This window comes from Mycena indigotica (assembly GCF_014461135.1).
Source record: "Mycena indigotica strain 171206Taipei chromosome Unknown Mind.scaff0004, whole genome shotgun sequence".
Classification (NCBI taxonomy): Eukaryota; Fungi; Basidiomycota; class Agaricomycetes; order Agaricales; family Mycenaceae; genus Mycena; species Mycena indigotica.
Window position 1 is genome coordinate 2,775,446 of NW_023503003.1, and position 25,689 is coordinate 2,801,134.

The 25,689-nt window shown below is 50.0% G+C and overlaps 7 protein-coding genes across 7 annotated transcripts; 5 read left to right on the top strand and 2 right to left on the bottom strand.

The window, feature by feature from the left end:
- Positions 1–63: 63 nt before the first annotated feature.
- MIND_00474300 (Ribulose-phosphate 3-epimerase) lies at positions 64–938 on the bottom strand (the record flags this gene model as incomplete). Its single annotated transcript, XM_037361551.1, has 5 exons — positions 64–446; positions 502–645; positions 693–747; positions 796–874; positions 913–938. The coding sequence occupies 5 exons, from the start codon at positions 936–938 to the stop codon at positions 64–66; spliced, it is 687 nt and encodes a 228-aa protein (XP_037221843.1).
- A 229-nt stretch (positions 939–1,167) lies between these two features.
- On the top strand, positions 1,168–1,842 carry MIND_00474400 (uncharacterized protein; the record flags this gene model as incomplete). The annotated part of the gene is made up of 5 exons (XM_037361552.1): positions 1,168–1,234; positions 1,287–1,327; positions 1,374–1,503; positions 1,556–1,624; positions 1,676–1,842. 5 exons carry the CDS (start codon positions 1,168–1,170, stop codon positions 1,840–1,842), a joined length of 474 nt encoding a protein of 157 aa, XP_037221844.1.
- Positions 1,843–2,602: 760 nt separating this feature from the next.
- Positions 2,603–3,282, top strand: MIND_00474500 (uncharacterized protein; the record flags this gene model as incomplete). Its single annotated transcript, XM_037361553.1, has 2 exons — positions 2,603–2,884; positions 2,938–3,282. The coding sequence occupies 2 exons, from the start codon at positions 2,603–2,605 to the stop codon at positions 3,280–3,282; spliced, it is 627 nt and encodes a 208-aa protein (XP_037221845.1).
- Positions 3,283–3,331: 49 nt separating this feature from the next.
- MIND_00474600 (uncharacterized protein) lies at positions 3,332–3,923 on the bottom strand (the record flags this gene model as incomplete). The annotated part of the gene is made up of 5 exons (XM_037361554.1): positions 3,779–3,923; positions 3,705–3,732; positions 3,632–3,654; positions 3,406–3,578; positions 3,332–3,361 (listed from the first exon to the last, which is right to left on the bottom strand). The coding sequence occupies exons 1-5, from the start codon at positions 3,903–3,905 to the stop codon at positions 3,332–3,334; spliced, it is 381 nt and encodes a 126-aa protein (XP_037221846.1). The 5' UTR covers positions 3,906–3,923.
- Positions 3,924–7,561: 3,638 nt separating this feature from the next.
- On the top strand, positions 7,562–11,004 carry MIND_00474800 (Importin subunit alpha; the record flags this gene model as incomplete). Its single annotated transcript, XM_037361555.1, has 12 exons — positions 7,562–7,800; positions 7,846–7,966; positions 8,013–8,174; positions 8,216–8,530; positions 8,582–8,677; positions 8,718–8,797; positions 8,847–8,933; positions 8,971–9,154; positions 9,210–9,389; positions 9,435–9,755; positions 9,807–10,672; positions 10,929–11,004. 12 exons carry the CDS (start codon positions 7,562–7,564, stop codon positions 11,002–11,004), a joined length of 2,727 nt encoding a protein of 908 aa, XP_037221847.1.
- Positions 11,005–12,801: 1,797 nt separating this feature from the next.
- MIND_00474900 (U6 snRNA-associated Sm-like protein LSm5) lies at positions 12,802–13,251 on the top strand (the record flags this gene model as incomplete). The annotated part of the gene is made up of 4 exons (XM_037361556.1): positions 12,802–12,826; positions 12,873–12,968; positions 13,016–13,043; positions 13,092–13,251. The coding sequence occupies 4 exons, from the start codon at positions 12,802–12,804 to the stop codon at positions 13,249–13,251; spliced, it is 309 nt and encodes a 102-aa protein (XP_037221848.1).
- A 58-nt stretch (positions 13,252–13,309) lies between these two features.
- MIND_00475000 (Ribosomal protein) lies at positions 13,310–13,721 on the top strand (the record flags this gene model as incomplete). Its single annotated transcript, XM_037361557.1, has 2 exons — positions 13,310–13,549; positions 13,593–13,721. 2 exons carry the CDS (start codon positions 13,310–13,312, stop codon positions 13,719–13,721), a joined length of 369 nt encoding a protein of 122 aa, XP_037221849.1.
- Positions 13,722–25,689: the final 11,968 nt, after the last annotated feature.

Sequence of the window (25,689 nt, forward strand, 5' to 3'; positions counted from 1 at the left end):
ATACACAGCGGTTGTTGCATTGATATGGACATTCTACACGCTCTACCTTAATGTAATACCTTATTATGACTGCCTCTGGGCTTCATTCACGGTGGCTGTAAGCTGAGCTATGACTTGATTGGGGTCAGCAGCGTTGAAGATGGCGGTTCCTGCCACGATGACATTGCTTCCAGCGTGGGCACAGGCATGAACTGTGCTCGGCCCAACACCGCCATCAACTTCAATGTCTTTTTCAGGGAATCGGGCGCGAAGTTCAGCGACTTTGGGTACGCAGCGATCGAGAAATTTTTGGCCACCGCGACCGGGATAGACAGTCATAACAAGAAGCATGTCGGCAGCATGACCAATCTCGTCGGTTATTGCGGTGGATGGGGTATCGGGGGAAATTGCTACGCCGGCTTTCATATTTCTGGCATGAATCGACGCGATAATGGGGAGGGGGTCGTCTAGGCGCGCAGTAAGTGTCGAACAAACATGGTCATGCCAAAGGGTAAGCAGTACCCGTTGCCTCGATATGGAAACAGTAGAGTGACCCGCCGGCATCGGCGACTGCGTTGACCCACTTCTCTGGCTTGGCCACCATCATGTGGCAGTCCATGAAGATGCCAGGTATCGCCTTGCTAACACTGGCTAGCACCGGGGGACCTAATCGCGTTGGAGTGGTTGCCGATGGCGGTCTGGGCGTGACCTACCCATGGTTATGTTGTCGACAAAGTGGCCATCCATGACATCCATATGAAGATATGTCTAACTTGATGAGAGGGAGCGGACCGAGGGAGGGCAGAGCCAACGTACCGCACCACCATCGATCATACGCTTGCATTCAGCAGTTAGTTGCCCAAAGTCTGAGGCGAGAACGCTTGGAGAAAGTTGCCTGGGGGAGCCAAGACCAGAGTAGTAGTCACCACTCACGACGGGGAGATAATTGCAGGAGGCATCGGAGAAAGATGATGATGTCACACCCAGAATAAACTTTACCACTCCGCCTGACAGAAGTGCGCTCACTGCCAAGACCTAACTCGCTCGTCGGCAAACGACTGCTGAACGCATAATTACTCCATGACATCCATCCGAGCCATGACATCACTCCTACCTGCTCCACTGCCACTGACAGCCCTATAAAAGGCCCCCAACGAAATTATCATTCGTATCCATTTTACGCCCCTCATGTTCGTTACGCGTCCCATCGTTGCTATCCTCTCTGTCGTCGCCGTCGCTAATGGCGCCCCACAACGTCCGTTTTTCTACTTGGTTGCAGCCTGTCGCTCTGAATCACTCCTCCACAGTGGCCAGCATATTTGACACACTCACTAGTGGTGCAGTTTCTGTATGTAGTTCCCTGCTTTCCTTTTCATGGTTGAACTTCGGGGCAGGTCGCCACGCAAGTCGGCGGAGGAGCTGCTAGTGTTGCTACGCAAGTCGGCGGAGGGGCCGCCAGTATCGCGACTCAATTAGGTAGCGATTTCACCAGCGTGGGCGGTGGCGTTTTCAAAGGCGTAACATGTGTGTCTTCAACTAGTGCTTGCGGAACTGGCCAACTTATAACGCATTGAAGCTGTTGGAGGTCGCGCCGTTACGGTGATAACATCAGCGGGGGGTGAAGGATTTACTCTCGCTACAGATGGTGCGCGGTCCTTGTAACTTCGTTAACTTCTGTATTCTGACGTGCGTCTAGGTGCTGGCCGAGTAACCACATTCGCTGGCCAGGTCTATACCGCAGCCGTCGTTGGCAATGGGACAGCCAATGCAGCAGTCTACGCAACGCCGATATCACCTTCTCTGGCGGTTGGGCTGTTAACTGTGCTAGCGAGCACTTGCTTAGGCGTAGTCATTACCATCTAAGATCGCCTCACGATATACCACCTGGACAATTACGCTACTTACTTTTATAATGAAAACTTGGAGAAAAAATCAGTGATTCCCTTCCCATGGTAGCTTGGAGAATTTCAGCTATTGCAATTGGTTGTGCTGAGTTTGTGTGAACTAGGTGAAGTAGTTACATTGCAGTTTTGTTCAACGTGGAAATATATTCCTGGCCATCAATTTGGACCCACAAAAGACTTCGCACCATGAAGGCCTTTTTGTTTCACAACACCCCTGCCAATTTGCTCGTAAACAACGACAATTTCTTTTCTTCCTGGAGGACGACCTCGCTACTTTCTTGGGTCCATATGTGCTTAGTGGCACTGCTCACAACCCCGTTACCCGTACCATTCACTTTTACCACCCTCAAATGCTCTGATTGGTCCAGCACTTGCAAGTACAATGTGATACGACTGACGCGGACCGAGACCATCAGGTAAAGCCAGTCCGCGAGCGTGAAAATCGCGAGAAATGTGCTGGAAATGAGGGTGCAAACGACCGTTTTGTGCATTTCTTCGCACAATATTCGAACCCCAAAACCGTCTCATTGGTCAACGACAATGATCTTTCTGATTTGCGATCAGATTTCTGATGGCTGGAGATAGTGAAAGCGTGAAAGGATGAACGCTCGGGCCAGGAGTCAGACTTTCTTGACCCTCAACAAACCACAACTTGGTGGGTATAAAAGCTCAGGAAACGGTTATGAGGGCACAAGCAACCTCCCTCCTTCCTCTCTACAATGTCGGCAGACAACGTCCACGCTTCACTCGCGGCCAACTGGGACCCCGAAATCCTAGAAGTATATATGGCCAAAACTCAGCAAGGAGAGGAGAGCGACGAAGCTATTTCAAGCGACGAAAGTGACTCGGATGTCGAGTTCGAAGAGGGTCCATCCCTTTCAGCCATTTCCGAAATCAACATCGAGCCTCCCAGCGATATTGCCTCGGATGACTCCGCATTCAGCAGCGAGGACGAGTTCGGTGAGCCAGAGTCTGTCAGAAAACAAGCCATGCGGCGTGAAGTGAGTCCAATACCAACAACCCGCTCGCAGGGTGGCTTATGTTCCACCACTAGCTTGCCCTGGGACGTCCAGGTGAAGAAATAATGAAAATGCATCTGAAAGATCTTGCCGCCCTCCATCTCTCTTATATGAAGCAGCTCGACGATGCAGATGAGGAGTACGCGGAGATGACCGACCAACCTTACGTGCCAATCGTTCGCCGAGCTCCAGTCTTGGGTTTCGACAAGCCAATCGCCCGCGGCCCCGATCTTCAGGAATACATCCTGGATTTGCGGAAACGGTCGAATAAAGAGGTTGTGGGCGCTGACTCGCGCAAGTTGTTTGTCGAAGAGCTGGTCGTGTTGGCCCAGGCTCTTTTCAGGCGGGAGCGTCAGATTAAACGTTTGCAGAATTTGTGATATGGCAATCAAATATTTATTTGGAGTGCTGATGGGCTGGTCTACGAGTCTAGTCGTCAATAGACATGTCTCTTTGATTCTGGAGCAGCGTCAAACAAATCCGAAACGAGTAATGAGACTCACCACCGAGTTGTAAAAGAGAGAGTTGGGTCCCCAGGGAAAGGGTTTGTTGCGTCGGTTGAGGTACTCGAAACGTGGGGGCTGGGGAAGCTTTCCGTCATTCTCCGCAATGAGGTGTGCGTTGTGGGCTTTGTGCTCGATTTCAACATTGTAAACGTATAATCCGAAGATAGCGACTAGCGCAAGAGTTAGATGAGGCAATATCGGGAGACAACGGAAGGTAACAGACGAGCGGGAACGCAGACGTAGTAGCTGAGCCAAGGCATAAGCATTGGAGTGGATGGATTTTTGTCCTGACTGACCTCATTTTGCGCCAGAAGTCCGTGGTTTCTGGAGAGAGGTAAGTGGAGTTATTTGAGGTGAGACGACGGCATACGAAGAGCATGATGCTCAATGGCTTTCTGCTCAGCTACCCATTGAGGGCTGGGCGGCTTTCCAACAACGAGTTCCGAATAGGCGCGCAGGCCACCGGGGCGTATGGCTCGACGGGCGAGGTGTAGCATTGCAAGTTGTGATTTGATCGATGTCACGCGTCTGTGACACTGCTGGACGCGCGTTCTCTGAACTTTGACCTCCAACTTTCCTCTTTCCGACCGGGGGTGGCAATCCTCACCAGTTTCTACGCGGCTACAACTACTTCTTCAATTGCTGTGATGGTCCGTCAGCAGTCGAGTGCTGCGGGAGTTCTTGCTCTGCTCGCAGAACCAGACCATACATTCAAGCAACATGCCCTGGACAATCTTATTCCACTTGTTCCCCAATTCTGGGCCGAAATTTCAGAGCAGATTGCTCTCATGTCCGTCCCTTCTCCTACCTTCTCTCCGGTTCATTGATCTCTTTCCAGAGAATCACTTCATGAGAACGACGACATTCCCAAGAAGACTCGAGATTCAGCAGCTCTACTTGCTAGCAAAGTCTACTACTTCCTGGGTGAATACGACGAAGCCTTGTCTTTCGCTCTGGGTGCAGGACCGGTATTTGAGGCAGAAACGCGCGCCAATGGATCTGAGGAATACATTGAAACTGTTCTATGTGCGTGCCCCATTTTTTCCAGTGGAATCTAGCTTCAATACCGTATAGCCAAGGCCATCGACCGATATATTCAACTCCGGGCTGAGGAGCAATCGGGGAAAGAGAAGATGGACGCGCGTCTACAAAGTCTGATCGAAAACATTTTTTCGCGTTGCATTCAAGAACGCGAATACAAGCAGGTACGTTACTCACAACTTACCAACCACAACAGACTCATAAGCTCCCGGTAGGCCATCGGCATCGCTCTCGAATCCAATCGCCTCGATGTAATCGAGCGAATATACTCACACACCAAAGACACAACTCTACTTTCCTACGCCATGGAAGGGGTCCTCGACACGGGCTTCCCGCTTTCATATCGCGACCAAGTCTTGACCTTCCTCTTCCCTCTCTTCCCCAAGCCTGTAGCTGGCGACAGCTCGCCTCACGTCCACGCCCTTACGCGTTTGCTTGTCACATTGAGCAACGCGTCCCTTACCGCCTCATTTATCAACTCGTTGGTGCCGAAGGAGAGCCTCCTGGCATTACAGTTTGCCTTTGACTTGGTTGAGGGGGGCTCACAAGACTTCTTAGAGAGTGTTCGGACAAGTCTGCCTGAAGGAGATTCAGTATGACGCTCGAGTTGGCTATTGTTCTCCTCTGATATCATTTTAGAACACCAAGGAAACGTACGACAAACTACGAAAGATCTTAACTGGTCAAGAGTCTGTGAAGCTTTATCTCCAATTCCTCAAACGCAACAATCAAGCAGACCTCTTAATATTGCGAAATACTAAGGTTTTTTTCGACTCACTCATCGTTCTGGAATCTAACGACTACTTAGGACGTCTTAGAAGCTCGCTCTTCTATATATCATACAGCCCTTACGCTTCAAAACGCCTTCATGCATTCCGGGACTACATCCGATCGATTCCTGCACGAAAATCTGGATTGGCTGGGCCTCGCCTCCAACTGGTCCAAATTCTCTGCGACCGCGGGTTTAGGTGTCATCCACAAGGGCTATTTCGAACAGGGCATGACCATCGTGCAGCCATATTTGCCCCAAGCTGGCGGGGAGAGCAATATCCCTGGCGCGGCTTACTCGGAAGGTGGTGCGCTATATGCGCTTGGGCTGATCAATGCTGGCTGCGGAGACTCGACGGTTGTTGGCTATCTGCGAGATATGCTCAAGACTACACAAGGCGAAGTTGTTCAGCATGGTGCTGCTCTTGGGCTGGGTGTTGCGGCTATGGGCTCGAAAAATATGGAGGCCTTTGATCGTCTGAAAGATGCACTTTTCACGGACTCGGCTGTTGCAGGAGAGGCTTGCGGTTTTGCTATGGGATTGGTGATGTTGGGCACCGCTCTTCCCGAGGCTATCAAAGAAATGCTCACCTACGCACGAGAAACTCAGCACGAGAAGATCATCCGGGGAGTTGCTGTGGGTGTAGCGTTCATCTTTTATGGGCGTCAAGAGGAAGCGGACGAGACCATCAAGCAGTTAACAACCGACAAGGTAATAAGATAATTCTTGTTCATGGCCTAAATCTTACTATTCACTAGGATCCCATTCTGCGATACGGTGGCGTTTACACCCTTGCATTGGCGTATGCGGGGACTTCAAACAACGATGCTGTCAGGCAGTTACTCCATATCGCAGTTTCGGACACATCCGACGACGTGAGGAGAGCCGCAGTGACATGTCTGGCATTCCTGCTCTTCAAAAACCCCACCCAAGTACCGCGAATTGTCCAGTTACTCAGTGAAAGCTATAATCCTCACGTCCGCTGCGGTGCAACTCTCGCTTTGGGAATCGCTTGCGCCGGAACGGGTTTACAGGTAAGCCAATCGCTTTGGAATACATAGCACGACTTACGGAATGGTTAGGATGCGGTCGAAATACTGGAGCCAATGACCAAGGATAGCGTCGATTTCGTCAGGCAAGGCGCATTCATCGCCCTGGGTATGATTCTCGTCCAGCAATCAGAGGCAGCCAACGCGTCTGTTGCGACAACTCGGGCTTTGTACCACAAAGTGGTCTCTGACAAGCATGAAGACCCGATGGCTCGATTCGGTGCTGCTCTTGGACAGGGCTTCATTGATGCGGGTGGTCGCAATGTCACGATCAGTCTTCAAAGTCGTGCCGGAAGCAAGAACACAAATGCAATTGTTGGGATGGTTATGTTCTGCCAATTCTGGTACTGGTACCCGCTGGCCCATTGTGCTTGTCTTGCCTTTGATCCAACGGGTATCATTGGCCTCACCGGTGACTTGAAGGTGATTATTCTACACTTTCTATCAATCTTGCTTATGTGCATTGTAGGCACCTAAATTCGAATTCGTCTCCAACGCACGCCCTAGTCTGTTTGCCTATCCTGCATCCACAAAACCACCCAAAAAGGAGGCCGTGTCGAAGGTGGCTACTGCAGTATTGTCAACAACGGCAAAAGTCAAAGCCAGAGAAAAGAAGAAGGCCGCGAACGAGGACAACACGATGGAGACGGTGGGCTTTTTTTTATTTTGCTTCAATGCGCAACTGATCCAGTCTATGTAGGACGAGAAGAAAGAAGAAGCGGATGTCGAGATGAAGACGGAGGATGATAGCCAGAAGGAGGCTGGCGACGTTTCGCCTATCTTGAAGCCCACAAAACGGAGCGAGCCCACGTCCGAGACAAGACCAAACCTTTCTCGGGTGACACCGGCTCAGTTAGCCTACATATCCTTCCCGCCAGAAAGCCGATTCCAACCTGTCCGAGCTGTGTCTGCGAATCCGATTGCTCGAAGTAAACCTACGACTACTCGATCGACAGGCTCCGAAAAATATGCGGGAGGAGGGTGCATATTGATCATGGCGGATCGACAACCAGCAGAAACGGCAGAATACATCGAATTCGAGGTTATTCCTCCACCGGCTGATGTTGCCACTTCTTCAGCGCCACCAGCTCGTCCATCAGGACCGCATATTGCCTTGGACGAGTCTAGTGCGGAAGTTGGTCCTCCCCCGTCGTTCGAGGTTTGTCTATCAACGCGTTTTATTGACAACGACTAATAACTCTTGCAGTACCCTTTTGACAATGACGTTTAAAAATATTTTAGCCATCAATGTTCTCACGTAGATAATTTACAGTCACTCACGGAACCCCGAAGGATGGCTCGTCTCATGTCTGCTTTCCGCATTGCCATCTTGGACGATTACCAGTCCGTCAGCTTACGCTCTGCAAATTGGAGTTCTATCGCCCCGAGGGTCTCTGCTATTGATGTTTATAGCGACACTGTGTCTGAAGAAGACTTGTTGGTGAAGCGTCTGGCTGATTATGATATCATCTGTGCGATGCGAGAACGCACCAAATTTCCTAAATCGCTGCTCGACCGACTCCCCCGTCTTCGGTAGGTCTTGAACATTGCTCTGAATTTGTTCAATTGTGTTAATAGTCTTATTGCCACGACGGGAATGAGAAACTTGGCTATCGACGTGGAATATGCAAAAACAAAAGGTATCCTCGTCTCTGGAACTGGCCATGCTGGCGCATCTACATTGGAGCATATATGGGCTGTCAATTATCCAACTCATCCGTGGCTCTATGTTTAACTGGATGTAGATCATTCTCGCTACAGTTCGACACATCGTCCACGAGGATGCAAATATCCGAGCCAAGAACCCCCAATGGCAGACAGCAGTCCCCAGCGCCCTCCAAGACCAAACATTGGGTTTGGTTGGTGTTGGCCATCTAGGCTCTCGGACTGCAGCTGTTGTTTTCCATGTCTATATCACTAAAATCAAGTCTGACTGACATATGCTTAGATCGCGAAAGCTTTCAATATGCGGGTGGTCGGTTGGTCCCCCAATTTTACCCCAGAACGTGCGGCAGAAGCTGGCGTTGAATACGCAGCCACCAAAGCTGATTTACTTCGCCAAAGCGACATCGTTTCTCTCCACCTCGTTCTTTCGGAACGGACCCGCCATATCATCACGGCTGAAGATCTCGCATTCATGAAGCCCAGCGCTTTCCTCGTTAATACATCACGAGGTCCTTTGGTTGACGAAGTTGCTCTCGTTGAGGTACTAAAGAGCAAGAAAATCGCAGGAGCTGGTTTGGATGTGTACGACATTGAGCCCGTAAGTTGATGAATGACCGGAAGCATCGAACTGGTTTGTAAACCTTTTCAGCTTCCACTTGACCACCCTCTTCGAGATTTAGACAATGTGACATTGAGTCCTCACAACGGTTATGTCAATTCCAGCAACTACAAGGCAAACACATCAGTAAATCTCGTGGAAAATACTCATTATCATTATCATGTAGGCATTCTGGGAACAAACGGTGGAGAATATTGAAGCGTTCTTGGATGGAAAACCTATGAGATTGGGTGTAAATGGGGTTTTGTAAATCTGTAGTTGTGCGAGTCAATCCATCAAACTGTCTCGTGACAAGCGCGTCGTCCTTTCTATTCTCTCGCCTTCCACCATCCACAGCCAAATATGGACACCGAATCGCGCACGATGAAAGCCCGGAGGGACGGTATGAGAGTCTTCTCACTCTTTTTAACCACTAATAGCCAGATAGCCTACAAAAACAAGGGCGCCTTCAAAGACGAAGATCGTAGAAATCGGCGCAATGAACAACAAGTCGAAATCAGACGGCAGAAACGCGACGAGAATATTAGCAAGCGAAGGAACTTTTTGCCCTCAGCCGAGGGTGACTCGGATGATGAGGCTGCTGGAAGTGCAGTTGATATCCCAGTATGTTGCCCGCCTACCCTTTGATCAAAGGCATGAGTTCATTATTCTCCCTAAGCTTGCGCCGGATATGGTGGAAGGCGTCTTCTCGGACGATCCAGATCGCCAGTTGGACGCTACAGCACGCTTCCGCAAACTCCTGTCGAAAGAAAAGAACCCGCCAATTGAGCGTGTTATTGAATGTGGGGTCGTGCCTCGATTTGTAGAGTTCCTCCAGAAAGGCCATTCTATGCTTCAGGTATGTTTTTGTCTGTTGTCTAGCTATCGCTCACAACAAATCAAGTTTGAAGCTGCTTGGGCACTGACCAATATCGCGTCTGGCACTGCAGAACACACCCAGGTCGTTATTCGCGCCGGTGCAGTTCCCGAGTTCATCAACCTTCTCTCTTCTCCAACACTCGATGTTCGAGAGCAGGCTGTCTGGGCCCTTGGAAACATCGCGGGTGACAGCCCTCAATGTCGGGACTACGTTCTTCAACAAGGGGCATTGCGACCATTGCTCACATTGTTGAGCGAGCAACACAAACTCAGCCTTCTGAGGAACGCGACATGGACTTTGAGTAACTTCTGTCGAGGACGCAACCCTCAACCTCAATGGGATCTGGTAAGAGACTTGCTTTTTTATCTTATCCAACTTAATGATGATCGAAACTAGATTTCCCCTGCGCTCACTGTCCTCACTAAGCTCATCTACTCGTTGGACGATGAAATTCTCATTGACGCCTGCTGGGCCATCTCATACCTGTCCGATGGCACCAACGACAAAATCCAAGCAGTCATTGAATCAGGTGTTTGCCGTCGTTTGGTCGACCTGTTGATGCATGCCTCCACTTCAGTCCAAACTCCTGCTCTTCGCTCTGTTGGGAACATCGTCACCGGTGATGATCTCCAGACCCAAGTTTTGATCGCGTCAGGTGTTCTTCCGGCCCTTCTCTCGCTGCTTTCGTCGCCCAAGGAAGGAATTCGCAAGGAAGCCTGCTGGACAATCTCTAATGTCACTGCCGGTTCGCCGCATCAAATCCAGGCTGTCATCGACGCCAACCTGATCCCTCCCCTGATCAACATTCTCCAAAACGCAGACTTCAAGACGAAGAAGGAGGCTTGTTGGGCCATTTCCAACGCGACGTCCGGTGCTCTACAAGAGCCTAGCCAAATACGCTACCTCGTCTCGCAGGGCTGCATCAAGCCGTTGTGCGATCTGCTGACGATGATGGACAACAAAGTTATCCAGGTCGCGTTGGATGGTCTCGATAATATTCTCAAGATCGGAGAGGCCGACAAGACTGCGGCTGGGCCAGGTGGCGTTAATCAATACGCCCACTATATTGAAGAGGCTGGCGGCATGATCACGATCCACAACCTCCAACAACACGAGAATCTGGACATCTACAAGAAAGCCTTCAACATCATGGACAAGTACTTCCCTGACGAAGAAGACATTGATGCTGCCATCAATGCTCCGACTGTGGATTCCACTGGCTCATTCGCAGTAAGTAGTATATCGTTCGCGCCATCCAAACTGTTGACAATAACCACGATAGTTCCAATCCGATATGAACGCGCCACAAGGAGGATTCAACTTCAGCTAGGTAGCGGAAGAGGAACGAGTGTACTTGAAAAGCTGGGCTTGATGTCTTTGTGTACACCTTTGTTGTTACTAAATAGAATATTTTGGCGAAATTCATGTATTCTGACGGCGATCATCAAACGCGTGACTCACGATTTCTTTGCCCTCAACCTCAATGGACGCCGACTCTCGAACCTCCAAAGCGCGCAGAGATGGTAATTTCGCGTCATTCTTGTGTTGCAGTCTTATAATGTCTGTCCAGCGTACAAGAGCAAGGGTACCTTGAAGCAAGATGACTTGCGGCGCCGCCGTGAAGAGCAACAGGTCGAGATCCGACGCCAGAAACGAGAGGAGAACATTAGCAAACGAAGAAACTTTTTGCCTTCGAGTACTCCCGACTCCGATGAGGAGGTTGGCACCAGCAGTGCTTGGGAATCGCCGGTTTGTGGCTACTCTTTCTTTGACCTATTTGCCACTGTAACTAATTGCCACACAGCTTGCCGACGACATGATTTCGGGTGTGTTCTCTGACGACCCGGAGCGCCAGGTGGATGCGACGACCAAGTTCCGCAAGCTGCTGTCAAAGGAGAAGAATCCGCCCATCGAGCGTGTTATCGAGTGTGGCGTTGTGCCTCGTTTTGTCGAGTTTCTCCAAAAGGGACATCCGATGCTGCAGGTACTTGATTAAATTAACTGTTTTGGGGCATCGCTAACATCGGTTGTGGCTAATCTAGTTCGAGGCGGCGTGGGCCCTGACGAACATAGCTTCGGGCACGGCTGAGCACACACAAGTTGTGATCAACGCCCAGGCTGTTCCCGAGTTCATCAACCTCCTTTCTTCGCCCTCCCTCGATGTCCGCGAGCAGGCCGTCTGGGCCCTTGGAAACATTGCGGGCGACAGCCCCCATTGCCGGGACTATGTCCTCCGTCAGGGGGCACTGCGGCCGCTGCTGACTTTGTTGAGTGAACAACACAAGCTGAGCATGCTGCGCAACGCGACGTGGACTCTGAGCAACTTTTGTCGCGGGAAGGCGCCACAACCGGAATGGGATCTGGTAAGCTAATTTTTTCTGTAACATCATCACCCGCTCACCTCGTGCCCCAGATCTCGCCCGCTTTAACTGTTCTCACCAAGCTTATCTACTCACTCGATGACGAAATCCTTATTGACGCGTGCTGGGCGATCTCATACCTGTCTGACGGCTCCAACGACAAGATCCAGGCGGTCATCGAATCGGGCGTCTGCCGACGACTGGTTGATTTGTTGCTGCACAATTCCACATCGGTGCAGACGCCCGCGCTGCGGTCTGTGGGGAATATTGTGACGGGTGACGACCTGCAGACCCAGGTGATCATTGCGTCCGGGGCGCTTCCCGCGCTTCTGCAGCTTCTGTCTTCGCCTAAAGACGGCATTCGCAAGGAGGCGTGTTGGACGATCTCGAATATCACCGCTGGGTCCCCCCAGCAGATCCAGGCCATCATCGATGCGAATATTATACCCCCGCTAATCAACATTCTGCAAAACGCAGACTTCAAGACGAAGAAGGAGGCGTGCTGGGCTATTTCGAATGCGACGTCTGGGGCGCTACAAGAGCCGAGCCAGATCCGCTACCTGGTGTCGCAGGGGTGCATCAAGCCTTTGTGCGACCTGCTGACGATGATGGACAACAAGATCATCCAGGTCGCGCTGGACGGGCTGGACAACATCCTCAAGATCGGCGAGTCGGACAAGGCGGCGGCGGGGCCGAGCGGGGTGAACCAGTTTGCGCACTATGTCGAGGAGGCGGGCGGCATGATCACGATCCACAACCTGCAGCAGCACGAGAATCTGGATGTTTACAAGAAGGCGTTTAATATCATGGACAAGTACTTCCCTGAGGAAGAGGACCTCGACGCGGCGTTTAGCGCGCCGACGGTTGACGCGGCGGGGGCTTTCCAGGTGTGTGGTTTTTTTTTTACTTGTTACTAAAGCTGATTCGTGGGGCAGTTCACGGACGCGAGTGTGCCGCAGGGAGGGTTCAGTTTTGGCCGGAATTAGTTGTAGTGTTATCTAATGTGACATCTTGAGTTGCTTTTGACGTTGATGGCGTCGCAAATCCTGCCGCTGGGTACGCTGTTGTTGCTGGAAAAACACGACGCTGGAATTGTGAACAGAGCTCATCGACAAGTGCATCGGGTCGCGGATCTGGGTGGTGATGAAGAACGACCGGGAGTTCACGGGGACGCTGCTTGGGTTTGACGATTTCGTGAGTGAGTGCGGGATCGGGCTGGTCTTGTGGACTCGTTAACATGGACAGACATGGTGCTGGAGGACGTGACTGAGTAGTGCGTGGCTGCTAGCTGACTGACTTTGTGGTACTGAACTGGGGCAAGCGAAACGACGGCGGAGGGGCGCACGAAAAAGAGCCTCGCGCAGACGCTGCTGAACGGGAACAATATCTGCATGGTGGGCACCTTTCTTCTTCTCCCTTACTTTGCCCTTATGCCCCGCCAGCTGATCCCCGGGAGCGACGGGCCCGACGCGAGTAGTTGATTTTGTCCAATATTATGTAACCACCTCTTCTTTACTCTTAACCACCACCACCACTACAATGCCAATGCGGCTGCGGCTGGCGCTGCACGGGCGGGCACACGCGAAGGTGTTCCACCTGGTCGCTGTCGACGGGCGGGCGCGGCGGGACGCGCGGCCCGCGGAGCTGCTGGGCGTGTACAACCCGCATGTCCAGCCGGGCCAGAAAAACAAGACCGTCCAGTGGAGCGTGGATAGGATAAGGTATTGGCTGCATGTGGGCGCGGTGCCGAGCGGGGCGGCGGTGAGGCTGCTTGAGCTGGTGTGTCTTCTTGCATTTATTTATTAGTGCTGACTTGAAACAGGGGAATATTTTGAAGCCGGGGTCGGTGTACCACCCGCGCGAGGGCCAGAAGCAAAAGTCGCAAAAGCAAAAGTTGCAGCCCCCACAGACACTAGCGGACATCCGCGAAAAGCTCGCTAACCAGCCATAATATACTACTCTGAAGCCAACATGCGTACAATCCCGTCGTGCCCCGCCGCCTCTGCGAGCTCTGCCGCCGTCAGCCCGTCCTCGTCCTGCGATTTTAGAATTTAGAAATAAAAAAATGAAAAATAATATAATGCACCTGGATGCTGCGGTCCGCGCCACGCTGCAGCAGCAGCTGGACCACCAGCGTGTGGCCCCGGTCCGCTGCAAGGTGCAGCGCCGTGTAGCCCTGTCTTCGTAAGCAAACACACAAATAAAATAATTAATAAAAACACACGAATTCGTCGCGCGCGTCCCAGTCGACGCCTGACCCATCCAGCAAAGCAAGCTCGTCCGCCCGATTCGCCACCGCCAGCCCGTGCAGACTGTTGTCCTGCACAGCCTCGGGCCGCGCCATCGCGCTGACCGCTGTGCCCATTCCGCTGCCCCCGCCTCCGCTGTCTTCGTTATCCCAGTTGTCGTCTTCCCCAGTAGAAGGTCCCCTCCAGCCGAGACCCTCCGCAATCGCTATATACCGCGCCTCCGCCTCTGCCCGGCTTGCGACTGCCCCGCCCGTGTTTGCCCACGCGTCCCACTTTGCCCTGCCCGTCATGTCGAACAGCGACGGCCGCGCCGAGGTCGGCCGTGGGCCCTCTTTCACGTGCTACAGCTCCAGTTTCGTCGTCGACGCGTTCAAGCGTATTAGTCTTCAAGTTTTGGAACGCGAGTCTTCGGCGTCACGGTACCGCGCCGATCGATCACGCTTCAACCACGCGTAGGACAGCACTTTCTGCGGAGACAATCAGCACGAGCATCAACATGGCGACAAACGACAGCTCACCAACGACGAGGACGATCTGATCCCTTTTCCTCTGGCATACTAAGTTGCCCATGTCAAACGGCCGCGCGTGCTGCTCCACCGACGACAAATCTACCACCACGAGTCGGTCCTGCAACCGGAGTTCGGGCCGACAGCAAGTCGGCGCAAACTGGGCAAGTCAGTCAGCCTAAGGACGGCGGCGGCGTAATAACAACTCACCGACAAGCAACCACATCCGTTTAATTGCCTCCACAGCCCCACCAACTTGTCGTCAACGACAGTCCACCAGATGCCTTCAAGCGCAACTCGCGCGACACTGTCTACGACAGCCAACGCGAATCAGAAAAACGGCGACGACAAATCAAGCGGACTTACCTCTGCTCAACGTGTTTCTCTGGCCGATGACCACCGCGGCAACAACCCAACGCGACGAATGAGCAAAGACAACGACCAACAACGCCGAGCCAATAAAGCTGGACTGGAACAGGTCAGGCAACATCGGAAAAGATGATATCGACAACTCACCTATCAACAGCGACAAGTCCGGCCCCGCGCGCAGAAGTATGCATCGCGCCAGAACGGGACAACTTTGGAGGTCGGCTTGAATAAGTCAGGCAACGTCTAAGCCAAAGACGGCAGCAACGACAAGCCCGGCCCATTTGGCGCCGAAAGCTTTTGGCCATGGTGAGAACCCGACATTGCGCGATGAATGATAACTCACCAAGACCAGATTTAAAGCCTGCTTCGGCGCTCTTGAAGAAGGAGGCAACGCTCGGCTGACAATATCTTGAAGACTACTTCAGCAAGATGCCGAGCCAACCAAGAAAACGACTCACCTTTGCCGTCTGTTGCGATTACAACTCCAAATAACGCCGAGTCCGGCCTGCTGAACGCGCCGAATACTTCTGGTCAAGGTGAGATCATGAACTTACGCGAAGAATGGGATGACTTACCACGATTTGCAGCCCTATCGACGCGAATATTTAGCAAGATAACAAGAAAATCAAACGGGCCACTCACTTTTGGATGGCAAACAACGCCTCCAGCCGCAAACGGATCACTGGAAGAGGAGGAGAAACGAATTTCGTGGGCGGGAGGGATGACGATGGAGACGAACAGCAAGTCCGAGAATGGCTGGAACAAGGTCAGCATGGGGTTGTCTACTGTTTTGAGTTAATGCTCACCAAAGACAGTCCCCCGCGGCCCGACAACGACACCGACAATGTGCTCGCTCTTCCCGCCAACTCAACGCGACCAACGCCAATCAAAATCGCGCTCACTTCGACAGCCGCGGCGTGTTAGCCTCCTCAATGATGGAACGAACGCCGTCCTTGACGCCCTGTCTGCAACGGCCACCAGCCGAATCCAAGCAACTCGGCGCAAACTGGGAAAAGTCAAAACAGACACAACAACGCCAACATCCGCACTCACCATTGCGGAACACACGTTCGACGCAAAGCTGGTTGTCGCCGCTGGATTCCCGAGCGCGGCAGAGCTGGCCAACAAGACGAATCAGCAAGACGGGAAGAGGATCAGGATGCCGGCGTACCTTTCCGATGCTGGAGCGGCCCAAGTAACGCAGAACAGCAACTCCGGTCAGCAGCAAATCAAGAACCTCTCAACCGCCGTGATTGAGGCCGTAGACGACAACGACCACGAGCGCGGCAACAACTAGCCGACGCGAATATTTAGCAAGATGACAAGAAAATCAAAAAGGCCACTCACCGGTCACCTGCCGACAACGACCAGCACAAGTTAGAATGAGGAAGACGACGGGCACGACGACAGCAACATTGTCAGCGTCAACTTGGAGGAGCAGGAGAGTGGGAGAGAGGGAAAGGGAGGAGGGGATTGATGGAAATGCCGACTTGGGGCTGGGTTTTATACCCAGTGCCCGTCGGCGCTCGGGACAGGCACGTTACGACATACACGGGGATCGCTCTCCGGATACACGCATCATACCTGGGCGATCTCGCCACTGCCGGAATTGGCGTGGAATCCGATTTTGTGCCATTTAGAGAGCTTTCCGACGATGTATTAGGCAAATAGCTGATGAGAATACATGAGGTATCATGCTACTGCGTGTTCAGACAAGTTCCAGACCTGAGAACATGCTACAATGCACCAAGGTTTGAGAAATAAAGACGGGAAGTTGGAAGAGAAATACGACATACCTAGACAGCGGAGCGCCCAGATTTTCAAGCGAGTGACATCAGGGGTGATGTCCCTTGATGCCCAGTACGTTTCATCCCGAGATGGTGCGATTTTACCGCTGAGAAATACAGAACTTTGGGGTGTTAAATGAAATTACGGCGGAGTAAAGCATTCGTTGGGGAATCGGAAGCGGCGAAGTGGATGGTATGTGTCACCACGTGAAGCGCTGAAAATTCGGAGGGAATCGGCCGACTTCCTGGCCCAGAATGCCAGGAATAAGCAAAACAACACACCTTCGGAAAATCATATATTTCGGGGCTGATTTCCCTACCAACGAAAGCCTGAGTCGACGGAGTGATTACGTAAGCACGTCCTCCTGAAATTTGAGCGAAATCAGAGCATTTCTCGCTATAGAATAGCAGTTGGAATGAGAATTTCCGTTTTTGGCCGCAGGCGTTTGCCCGCGATAAGGTCACGTGACCGGCTGGCGGAGCCCGACAAAACCCGTTTGCCTTATGAAACTTTTTGACAGCTGCCTAACTGTCATGGCCCAAGACTGCCGTGTGCCTACTTTGATTTCTGAAGTGCTTCAATTGGGAATGGCCACATCAAGTAGATCACATGACAGATTCCAGGTACTCTAGCTGATAAATTTTAGCCTTGAGGATGACCCTTATAGTCTTTTACCTACTTTTTGTTGTCAGCCTGTCAGAATTATAACTATTCATAATATAGTACTAGAACTCTCAAAATTAAAACATATTAGAACTTAGTCTTAACAAGTATCCTGAAATTACACTTGTATTGTATCTGCCTTGTCTTGCTTAGTCAGCATTTGCATACTGCATTATTTAGCTCAACTAGTGATGGCCAAGTCCAGTTTGGTCCAATTTGACTGAACACCAGACCACTGGTTTGGTTTAAAACCTGGATTTGACGAACCTGAACACCAAACCCCAGTTCAAACCAGTCCCGAACCGGTCTTTTTAAGGCTGAACCTGGCTGAACCGGTTTGGTTTGGAAGGGAGTTTGGCCAAACGCAAGCACTAAATCTTAGTTTAGGTTTGAACTGAAAATCCGGACCAAACCTGGCTATCACTAAGCTCAACCAACAATGTCAAACCCTGGGTTTAAAAACCCTTTTTCTTCGCCCTTTAAACCTTTTATTTTGGCCCTGGTTGATAAGATAAGACAAGGAGGAGATAAGATGGACGATAAGATGGTGATTAGATCATCAGATGTCGATGCTGATGTTGATTGACAGCGTGGAGTTGGACATGAGGCAAACAGCACGTAAAGGCATGGCTAAAGTATGACGTCATTGCCTCTCGTATTAGGCATGGTAAACACATGGTAGTAGTGTATATAAGTAGAGTAGATTTCGTCTTGTACCCCAGTCTTCGAATTGCATCATCTTTACGATATCTTTTCACGGTGCTTCTTGCTTGCCTTCACTGGCCAACTGGCATCCTCTGAATTGGTGTTGTTTGTGACATAGTCGAAGACTACCCTCCTACCCTCGTACCTTCCTACCTCCTACCACCTACCCAAACCCCTCCCCCTACCCCGTTACTATCGCCAAATTTCCCACGCCTTTTTCCCACGCCCTCTCCCCTTCTGCTCTAGGTCGTTGCTCTAGGTCCTTTTGCTCTAGGTTCTTTTCTTCTTGGCTAGGTACACTCGGAGACGACAATCCAAGGGACCCACTCGAGAGGACACGCGCCGTACTTGCAAGAGAGACGTCTGGCCCAACCCAGGTGCTTTCGTAGAGTCATAGCTGCTACAAGGAGCGCAGGGGCAATCTTCGGAGAACCCTAGTTCGTCCAGCGGGGTGTGTCGTAGAAGGCCCCGGTGGATTCCTCTCACGCAACAGGTCTCTTGGACCCCCGACAACGGACTCTCCGGTCCATCCTCTGTGGCGCTCTCCGCGCTTTGATCCCTGACCTCTCGTCAGGGGCTCCTTCTGAGGAGTCTTCAAGAAATTCTACACCCCGCTCTCTCTCCCCTATTCCCTCTCCATTCAACCACTTTTACCTTGACTCTCTTCCTCCTTCCCCAATCTCCGCTCTGGCTACTCTTGCCATTGCTCCTACCCCCCAACTGTACCCCAACCCACACCTGCACCCGCACCCCAACCACCAACCAACATGTCTCGTCAGACTTACGAACCCCCCTCCTCTCTTCTCTGGCGAGAAATCGCTTTGGGAAAATTTCTACGATTCCGTCACAACTTATATTGCGGCTTACGCTGATGCGCTCGATACGGATCATAAACGAATTTGGTTCTTGATCTCGTACCTTCGATCTGCAGATGCTTCCGCATGTACAGCAGCTGACTGGGTGCGCAATTGGAAAAAGCGAACCCTTAAGAATGGTGTGCTTGCGGCCACCTATACATTCGACGATCTCATCACGGAGCTGGAACTCTCATTCAAGGACACGAACATCGCACAGGCAGCGATCTGAAGCTGACGACCACTCGTCAAAATAAGATGTCGCTGACCGACTTCTTCCAGTCATTCGAACTGCTGGCAGAACAGGCAGGCTATAGTCCCAATGCCAAGCCTTGTGCATATGATGCGTTCCTGATCCAGCTTCTTGAGGAGTTGGTCAATACGGAGATCACTGGTCCTATCTACGTGGGAGGCACTGCCCTGCCCAAGACCTATCTGGAATGGAAAGAGCGTCTGATGCAGATCGACGCGAACTTGTCTCGAACAGGCTGCGTTTGGGTCGCCAGGACAGACGTTTGGATTCATTCCCCAGTTCCAACGTAGTCCGCCTGCCGCCCCACGTGCCCCAGTACCACAAGTTGCTGCGCCTGCCAAAGACCCCCGATGCCATGGACGTCGACCGCTCGACAGAAGTGGAAACCTCTACGCTGCTTTAACTGTGGCAAAATTGGCCACATTAGTCGCAACTGCCCGGACCCCCTCAGAAGAAACTCAGCGTCAGGGCCTTGATGGCTCAGGTTGATGAGGGTGACAAGTTCGACGGCACGTTGGCGCAGTTGATCCAGAAGTTGCGCGAGGCGGGTTTTTAAAGCGCTCCTCTCCCTGGCCAAGGAGACGGAGCGATCCGATACCGATACGAAATATGGACGATTCACGATACTCAGTAATTTAACCGCGACTCCTGATATGCTTCCCACGGACTCCTTCTATGGTACCGACTCAGACTCTCTACGCAAGGACATACATGATTTCCTTTACAACTCTCGTCGTATTAGTGTTCTGCAGAATCAAACTCGGTTACGTAATTTAAAGGAACAAAAACGTGTTGACAAAGAAGCATGGTGGAGTGACTTCAAAAGGCCCATGGAGAAGAAACCGCATCAACAAAGACTGAGAGAGGAAGTGAGGAGGCGGAGGCTGACGTGACTGTACCTCCAGTCCCAGCGCACACTAGGGTTCGAGACTCTATCCGAATGCAAGAGGCTGCTGCACGACAAGCTAGAACCAAGCCAGATCGTCTTAGTCAGGAACTGAAAGACTTTCAACGGGAACGTAAACGCTATGAGATGTTGGTCCCAATAACTCTCATGGTTCCCGAGACTGGCAAGGTTCACGCAATAAAGGCTTTGCTTGACAATGGTTGCACAACGACCTGCATTGACCGAGCATATGCCCAAGCTGAAGGATTTGAGTTGAAAGAGCTGGACTCTCATATTATCGCCCGCAATGCAGACGGCACCGAGAACACTCATGGCAAAATAACACACTATGTCGAACTACCATGGGTGTTGGAGATCATTGGGAAATGCAACGCTTCCTTGTCACTGGACTGGGTAAAGCCCGTGTCTTCATTGGATATGATTGGCTTCTCAAACATAACCCTGAAATTGACTGGCGTTCCCAAAAGATCAAGTTTTCTCGCTGCCCTGTTGAATGCAATGCTCGTGATGAAGAGTTCCAAGCCGACCCTGATCTGGAAGAAGGAGAGTCAATCTTGCTCGTGGACTTTGGTTCAGCAGTTGATCTCCGACTGAAGGAGACCCAAGCACAGCGAATGGCAGAAGAAGCTGGTCGAAACAAAGAACGAATGACCGAGGAGAAGATTCCCAATCAGTATCGAGGAGTTTGTCAAAGTGTTCGCTAAAGAATCATTTGACTCTCTACCTGAACGTCGTCCATGGGATCATGCGATCGAACTTAAGCCAGACTCTAAGGCTGTAGATTGCAAAATCTATCCTCTGTCTCGTGATGAACAAAGAGAGCTTGACAATTTCCTGGAAGAAAACCTAAAGAGCAGACGCATCCAACCATCAAAGTCACCGATGGCGTCCGCCTTCTTCTTTGTCAAGAAAAAAGATGGCTCTCTTCAACCTGTGCAAGATTATCGGAAGTTGAACGAGATGACGATTAAAAACCGTTATCCTCTGCCCTTGATCTCTGAGCTCGTCAATAAGCTCCAAGGTGCCCGATACTTCACAAAGCTTGACATTCGTTGGGGTTATAATAATGTGCGCATCAAGGAGGGCGACGAGTGGAAGGCAGCTTTCCGAACCAACCGAGGACTGTTCAAAACCCTTAGTCATGTTCTTTGGGCTTACCAATTCACCAGGCAACATTCCAAACAATGATGAATGACATCTTACGTGATCTGATCAATGAAGGACACGTTGTCGTCTATCTTGACGATATTCTTATCTTTACGGATTCACTGGAGGAGCATCGGAAGATTGTCCGCCAGGTGCTTGAGGTTCTCCAGAAGCACAAACTCTATCTCAAACCCGAAAAGTGTGAATTTGAACGCACTGAGATTGAGTATCTGGGAGTGATTATCTCGCACAACTCAATGAAAATGGATCCCGTGAAGATCAAAGGTGTCATGGAATGGCCGCAGCCCAGAACAGTAAAGCATGTGCAAGCTTTCCTAGGGTTCACCAACTTCTACCACCGATTTATTCGAGGCTACAGCGAAGTGGCTCGACCTTTGACCAAGCTCACTGGCAAAGGTGGTTGGACTTGGGGACCAGAACAGCAACAAGCCTTCGATGGACTGAAGTCGCGAATAGCTGAGGATGCAGTATTGGCACTGCCAACGGACGATGGAAAATTCCGTCTTGAGGCTGATGCTTCTGAAGGCGCAATTGGAGCCATTCTTAGTCAAGAACAGAATGGTGTATGGCGTCCCGTTGGGTTCTTGTCACATAGCCTGACGGAGACAGAGCGAAACTACGAAATCTATGACAAAGAAATGCTCGCCATCATGTTCGCGCTGGAAGAATATCGTGCCATCCTCATGGGTGCTAAGGAGACGTTCGAGATCTTCACTGATCATCAAAATCTCGAATATTTCAAGAAGCCCCAGAAGCTGAATCGCCGACAAGCCCGATGGGTCACTGAGTTGTCACAATATGACTTCACACTGCACCATCGTCCCGGGAGCGCTTAATCGGAAGGCTGACCTGCTATCTCGACGGGCCGATCATGATCAAGGAAAGGACGATAACAAGGACGTCATTCTCCTAAAGCCAGAATTATTCAGGGCGACTCAAGTACACTTCGAGGGACCAGAAGATGATCTTCTTAGTCAGATCAAAACGACTAGAAGATTAGATACCAGTGTCAAACTGGCCCTTGAAAAGTCGCTGCCTGATTGGGGAAGAGATGGTGATCTAATCCTTTACCGAGATAAGATCTATGTGCCCCGAGATGATACTCTTCGTGAACGGATCATTCGCTTGCATCATGATACCCCGCTTGTTGGACATCCAGGAGAATATCGGACTCAAGAACTCATTGAACGCAAATATTGGTGGCCCAGAATGGGTAACCAAATCAAAGAGTATATCCGAACCTGCGATGCGTGCCAAAGGACTCGATGGAGACAACGAACTCATGGATTCCTGAAACCCCATAGTGTCCCCAATGGACCATGGGAGACAGTGTCAATGGACTTGATCGGCCCACTACCAGAAAGTAATGGCTTTACAGCTATCCAAGTCTGGGTCGACTTGTTTACCAAACGGATCCATATCGAGCCTGTGAGCATCAAGATCAACAGCGAGGGAATCGCACGCTTGACACGCGATCGGATTGTGCGATATCACGGGGTTCCTGGAAGATAATCTCAGACCGAGACCCCGTTATGTATCCGACTTCATGCGTGAGCTTAATCGGCTGCTGGGAACAGAGATGAACCCAAGCACGGCATACCATCCTCAAACCGACGGTCAGACAGAGCGGATGAACAAAGAGATTGAACACTATCTCCGCATCTATGTCAACCACCACCAATCAGACTGGTCGGAATGGTTACCGTTGGCTGAATTCGCCTATAACGACAAAGCTCTCACTTCGACCAAGGTCTCGCCATTCTTCCTAGATCATGGGTACCATCCCTGGAAAGGCGTCGAAGGACCATATGACTCTAAGGTTGAGGCAGCAGAAGAATTCGCGAAAAAGATGCAGCGCGCGTGCGTGAGGATGCAACGGTGGCAATTAAGAAGGCCCAAGAGCGGATGAAGAAGTACTATGACCAGAAACGTGTACCAGCACCTGAGTTCAAAGTCGGAGACAAGGTGTACGTTGAAGGGTCAAAAGTGCAACAGAATCGACCATCCGAGAAGCTCAATGATCGACGTGTGGGACCATTCAAAGTGGAGGCAAAGGTTGGACCTTCGGCATACAAACTCAAGATGCCAGGTTCTAGTCAGGCTCATCCAGTCTACAATGAGACAGAGCTGACACCCTACCACGAGCCACCACCCCACCGGCGAGAAGAAAGGCCGCCACCGGACATTGTGGATGATCACGAGGAGTGGGAGGTTGAGGAGATCATGAAGAAGCGGAAGCGCGGTCGTGGTTGGCAGTATCTGGTGAAGTGGAAGGGATACCCGCATAGCGAGGATACATGGGAGACGGCGCAAAGGCTTGAGAACTCTCAAGAATTGTTAGACGAGTTCAACCAGAAGAACCCAGTGGTCAAGACCCGTAGTGTGCCTGTCCTTGCCCAGGGTCATTGGGATTACCTGGTCAAACGTTATAAGCCAACACAAGAGAAGCTCCCATATCCGTCCCGGAAACTCTTTAATTATCAGACTGGCCATTTTGTGGAGGCTGAAGGGGGGTGGATGATGAACGCGCTTTAATGCCCTCTGTCGACGAGGACGTCGACCTTGAAGGGGGTAATGTCAAACCCTGGGTTTAAAAACCCTTTTTCTTCGCCCTTTAAACCTTTTATTTTGGCCCTGGTTGATAAGATAAGACAAGGAGGAGATAAGATGGACGATAAGATGGTGATTAGATCATCAGATGTCGATGCTGATGTTGATTGACAGCGTGGAGTTGGACATGAGGCAAACAGCACGTAAAGGCATGGCTAAAGTATGACGTCATTGCCTCTCGTATTAGGCATGGTAAACACATGGTAGTAGTGTATATAAGTAGAGTAGATTTCGTCTTGTACCCCAGTCTTCGAATTGCATCATCTTTACGATATCTTTTCACGGTGCTTCTTGCTTGCCTTCACTGGCCAACTGGCATCCTCTGAATTGGTGTTGTTTGTGACAAACAGACTTTATTTATATCTACCCTGTATATTATAGTTTTATCTGTAAATTAAATCTGTATTCAGAATTGAATGATCATATGGGTTTTTTTTTACATTTTTACTTACTTTTGTTATCAAGTCTTACCTTCCAACCAAATATCATTCTATACAATTTCTTGTTGAAGATAAGCTAATAGAACTTCAGAAATCAATTCCGATTGATGTAAATGATATAATCATCAATTTTTCAGAATTGCCTTTTCAAGAAGATGTCTGATCTTGATCTGCTTTGCTCTGAATACCAATCTTTCTTGAGATCTTATATATCGTCAGGCTTCAGGTTGGGTCATGCAAGGTTCTCCTTGGAAACACATGCCCGGAACAAAACAGATAAGTCATCAGGCCTGCAAGCAAGGTGAGCAGGTTAAAGTCAAGTTGAGAGGTATTATCATTGGTGCAGGGTTGAATCAGGTTATTAAGCCATTACTGATGGTTTTAAACCACTGTTGTTGTTTGATTTTTACCCACTTTTAACTCTAAGCTTTGATTGATATATATATTTTTATTTGATTTTTATGCACTTTTTATTGGGCTTATTCTGATCAAGTCTAGTTTTGGCACTGCATACTGTCCCAAAGTTGTGAGCTTTTTATTGAGTTGGTTTTGATTGACATATAAATCCAGACTTTTGAGGTCTAAGCACCAAGCTTTGGTCAAGAAAAAAATCCTCTTTTGGCAGGCACATCAAGCCAGATGTGACAGCCTGAACAAACATCAAACTTAACATTTAATTCTATTTTTACCCACTTTTATGTATTTCTTTTATTTAAGAAATTACCATTTTAAGAAGTGATCTAAGCCAAAATCAGATACAAAAATATCAAGAAATTGCCATTTCGGGAAGTGTCAACTCTTGAATTTGTATGTCATACCTATATATTTTTATTTGATTTTTACCCACTTTTTATTGAGAAATTTGTTAGGGTAAATACTATTCCAGGAAGTAATTCCAGTTGAATCTCTGTTAATTAGGTCAAAATGTCAAGGAATTACCATTCTCGTAAAGTGCTAAGTACTGCATATTCAATCAATTTCAAGTCCAGTTTTACTGGCTGATACAAACATGGAACTTTGGTTCAGATCCAAAGTCTGCTAGATTCCTACTATGAAAATTGATTTTTACCCACTTTTTATTGGGACAAGTTAGTCACATGCAGATTTATCATGATTTCCATCAAGAAAAGCTCAGAATTCATTTTTACCCACTTTTTATTTTTTATAAATCACTATTCTAGAAGGTACTCATATAAGATTCTATCAGGATATCAGTTCAAACCTGAACCAGACGGGACTGAATGCATATTCGGTATTGCGGTACAGCTAAGACCGTTTCCAAACTAACACTGGCCCTCAGTTCAGTCAGACTACAAAAATTGATTTTTACCTACTTTTTGTTGGGACAAGTCTGGTTTTAGTTTTCACTGACATTTGTCATGACTTCTATCAAGATTGCTCTGAATTC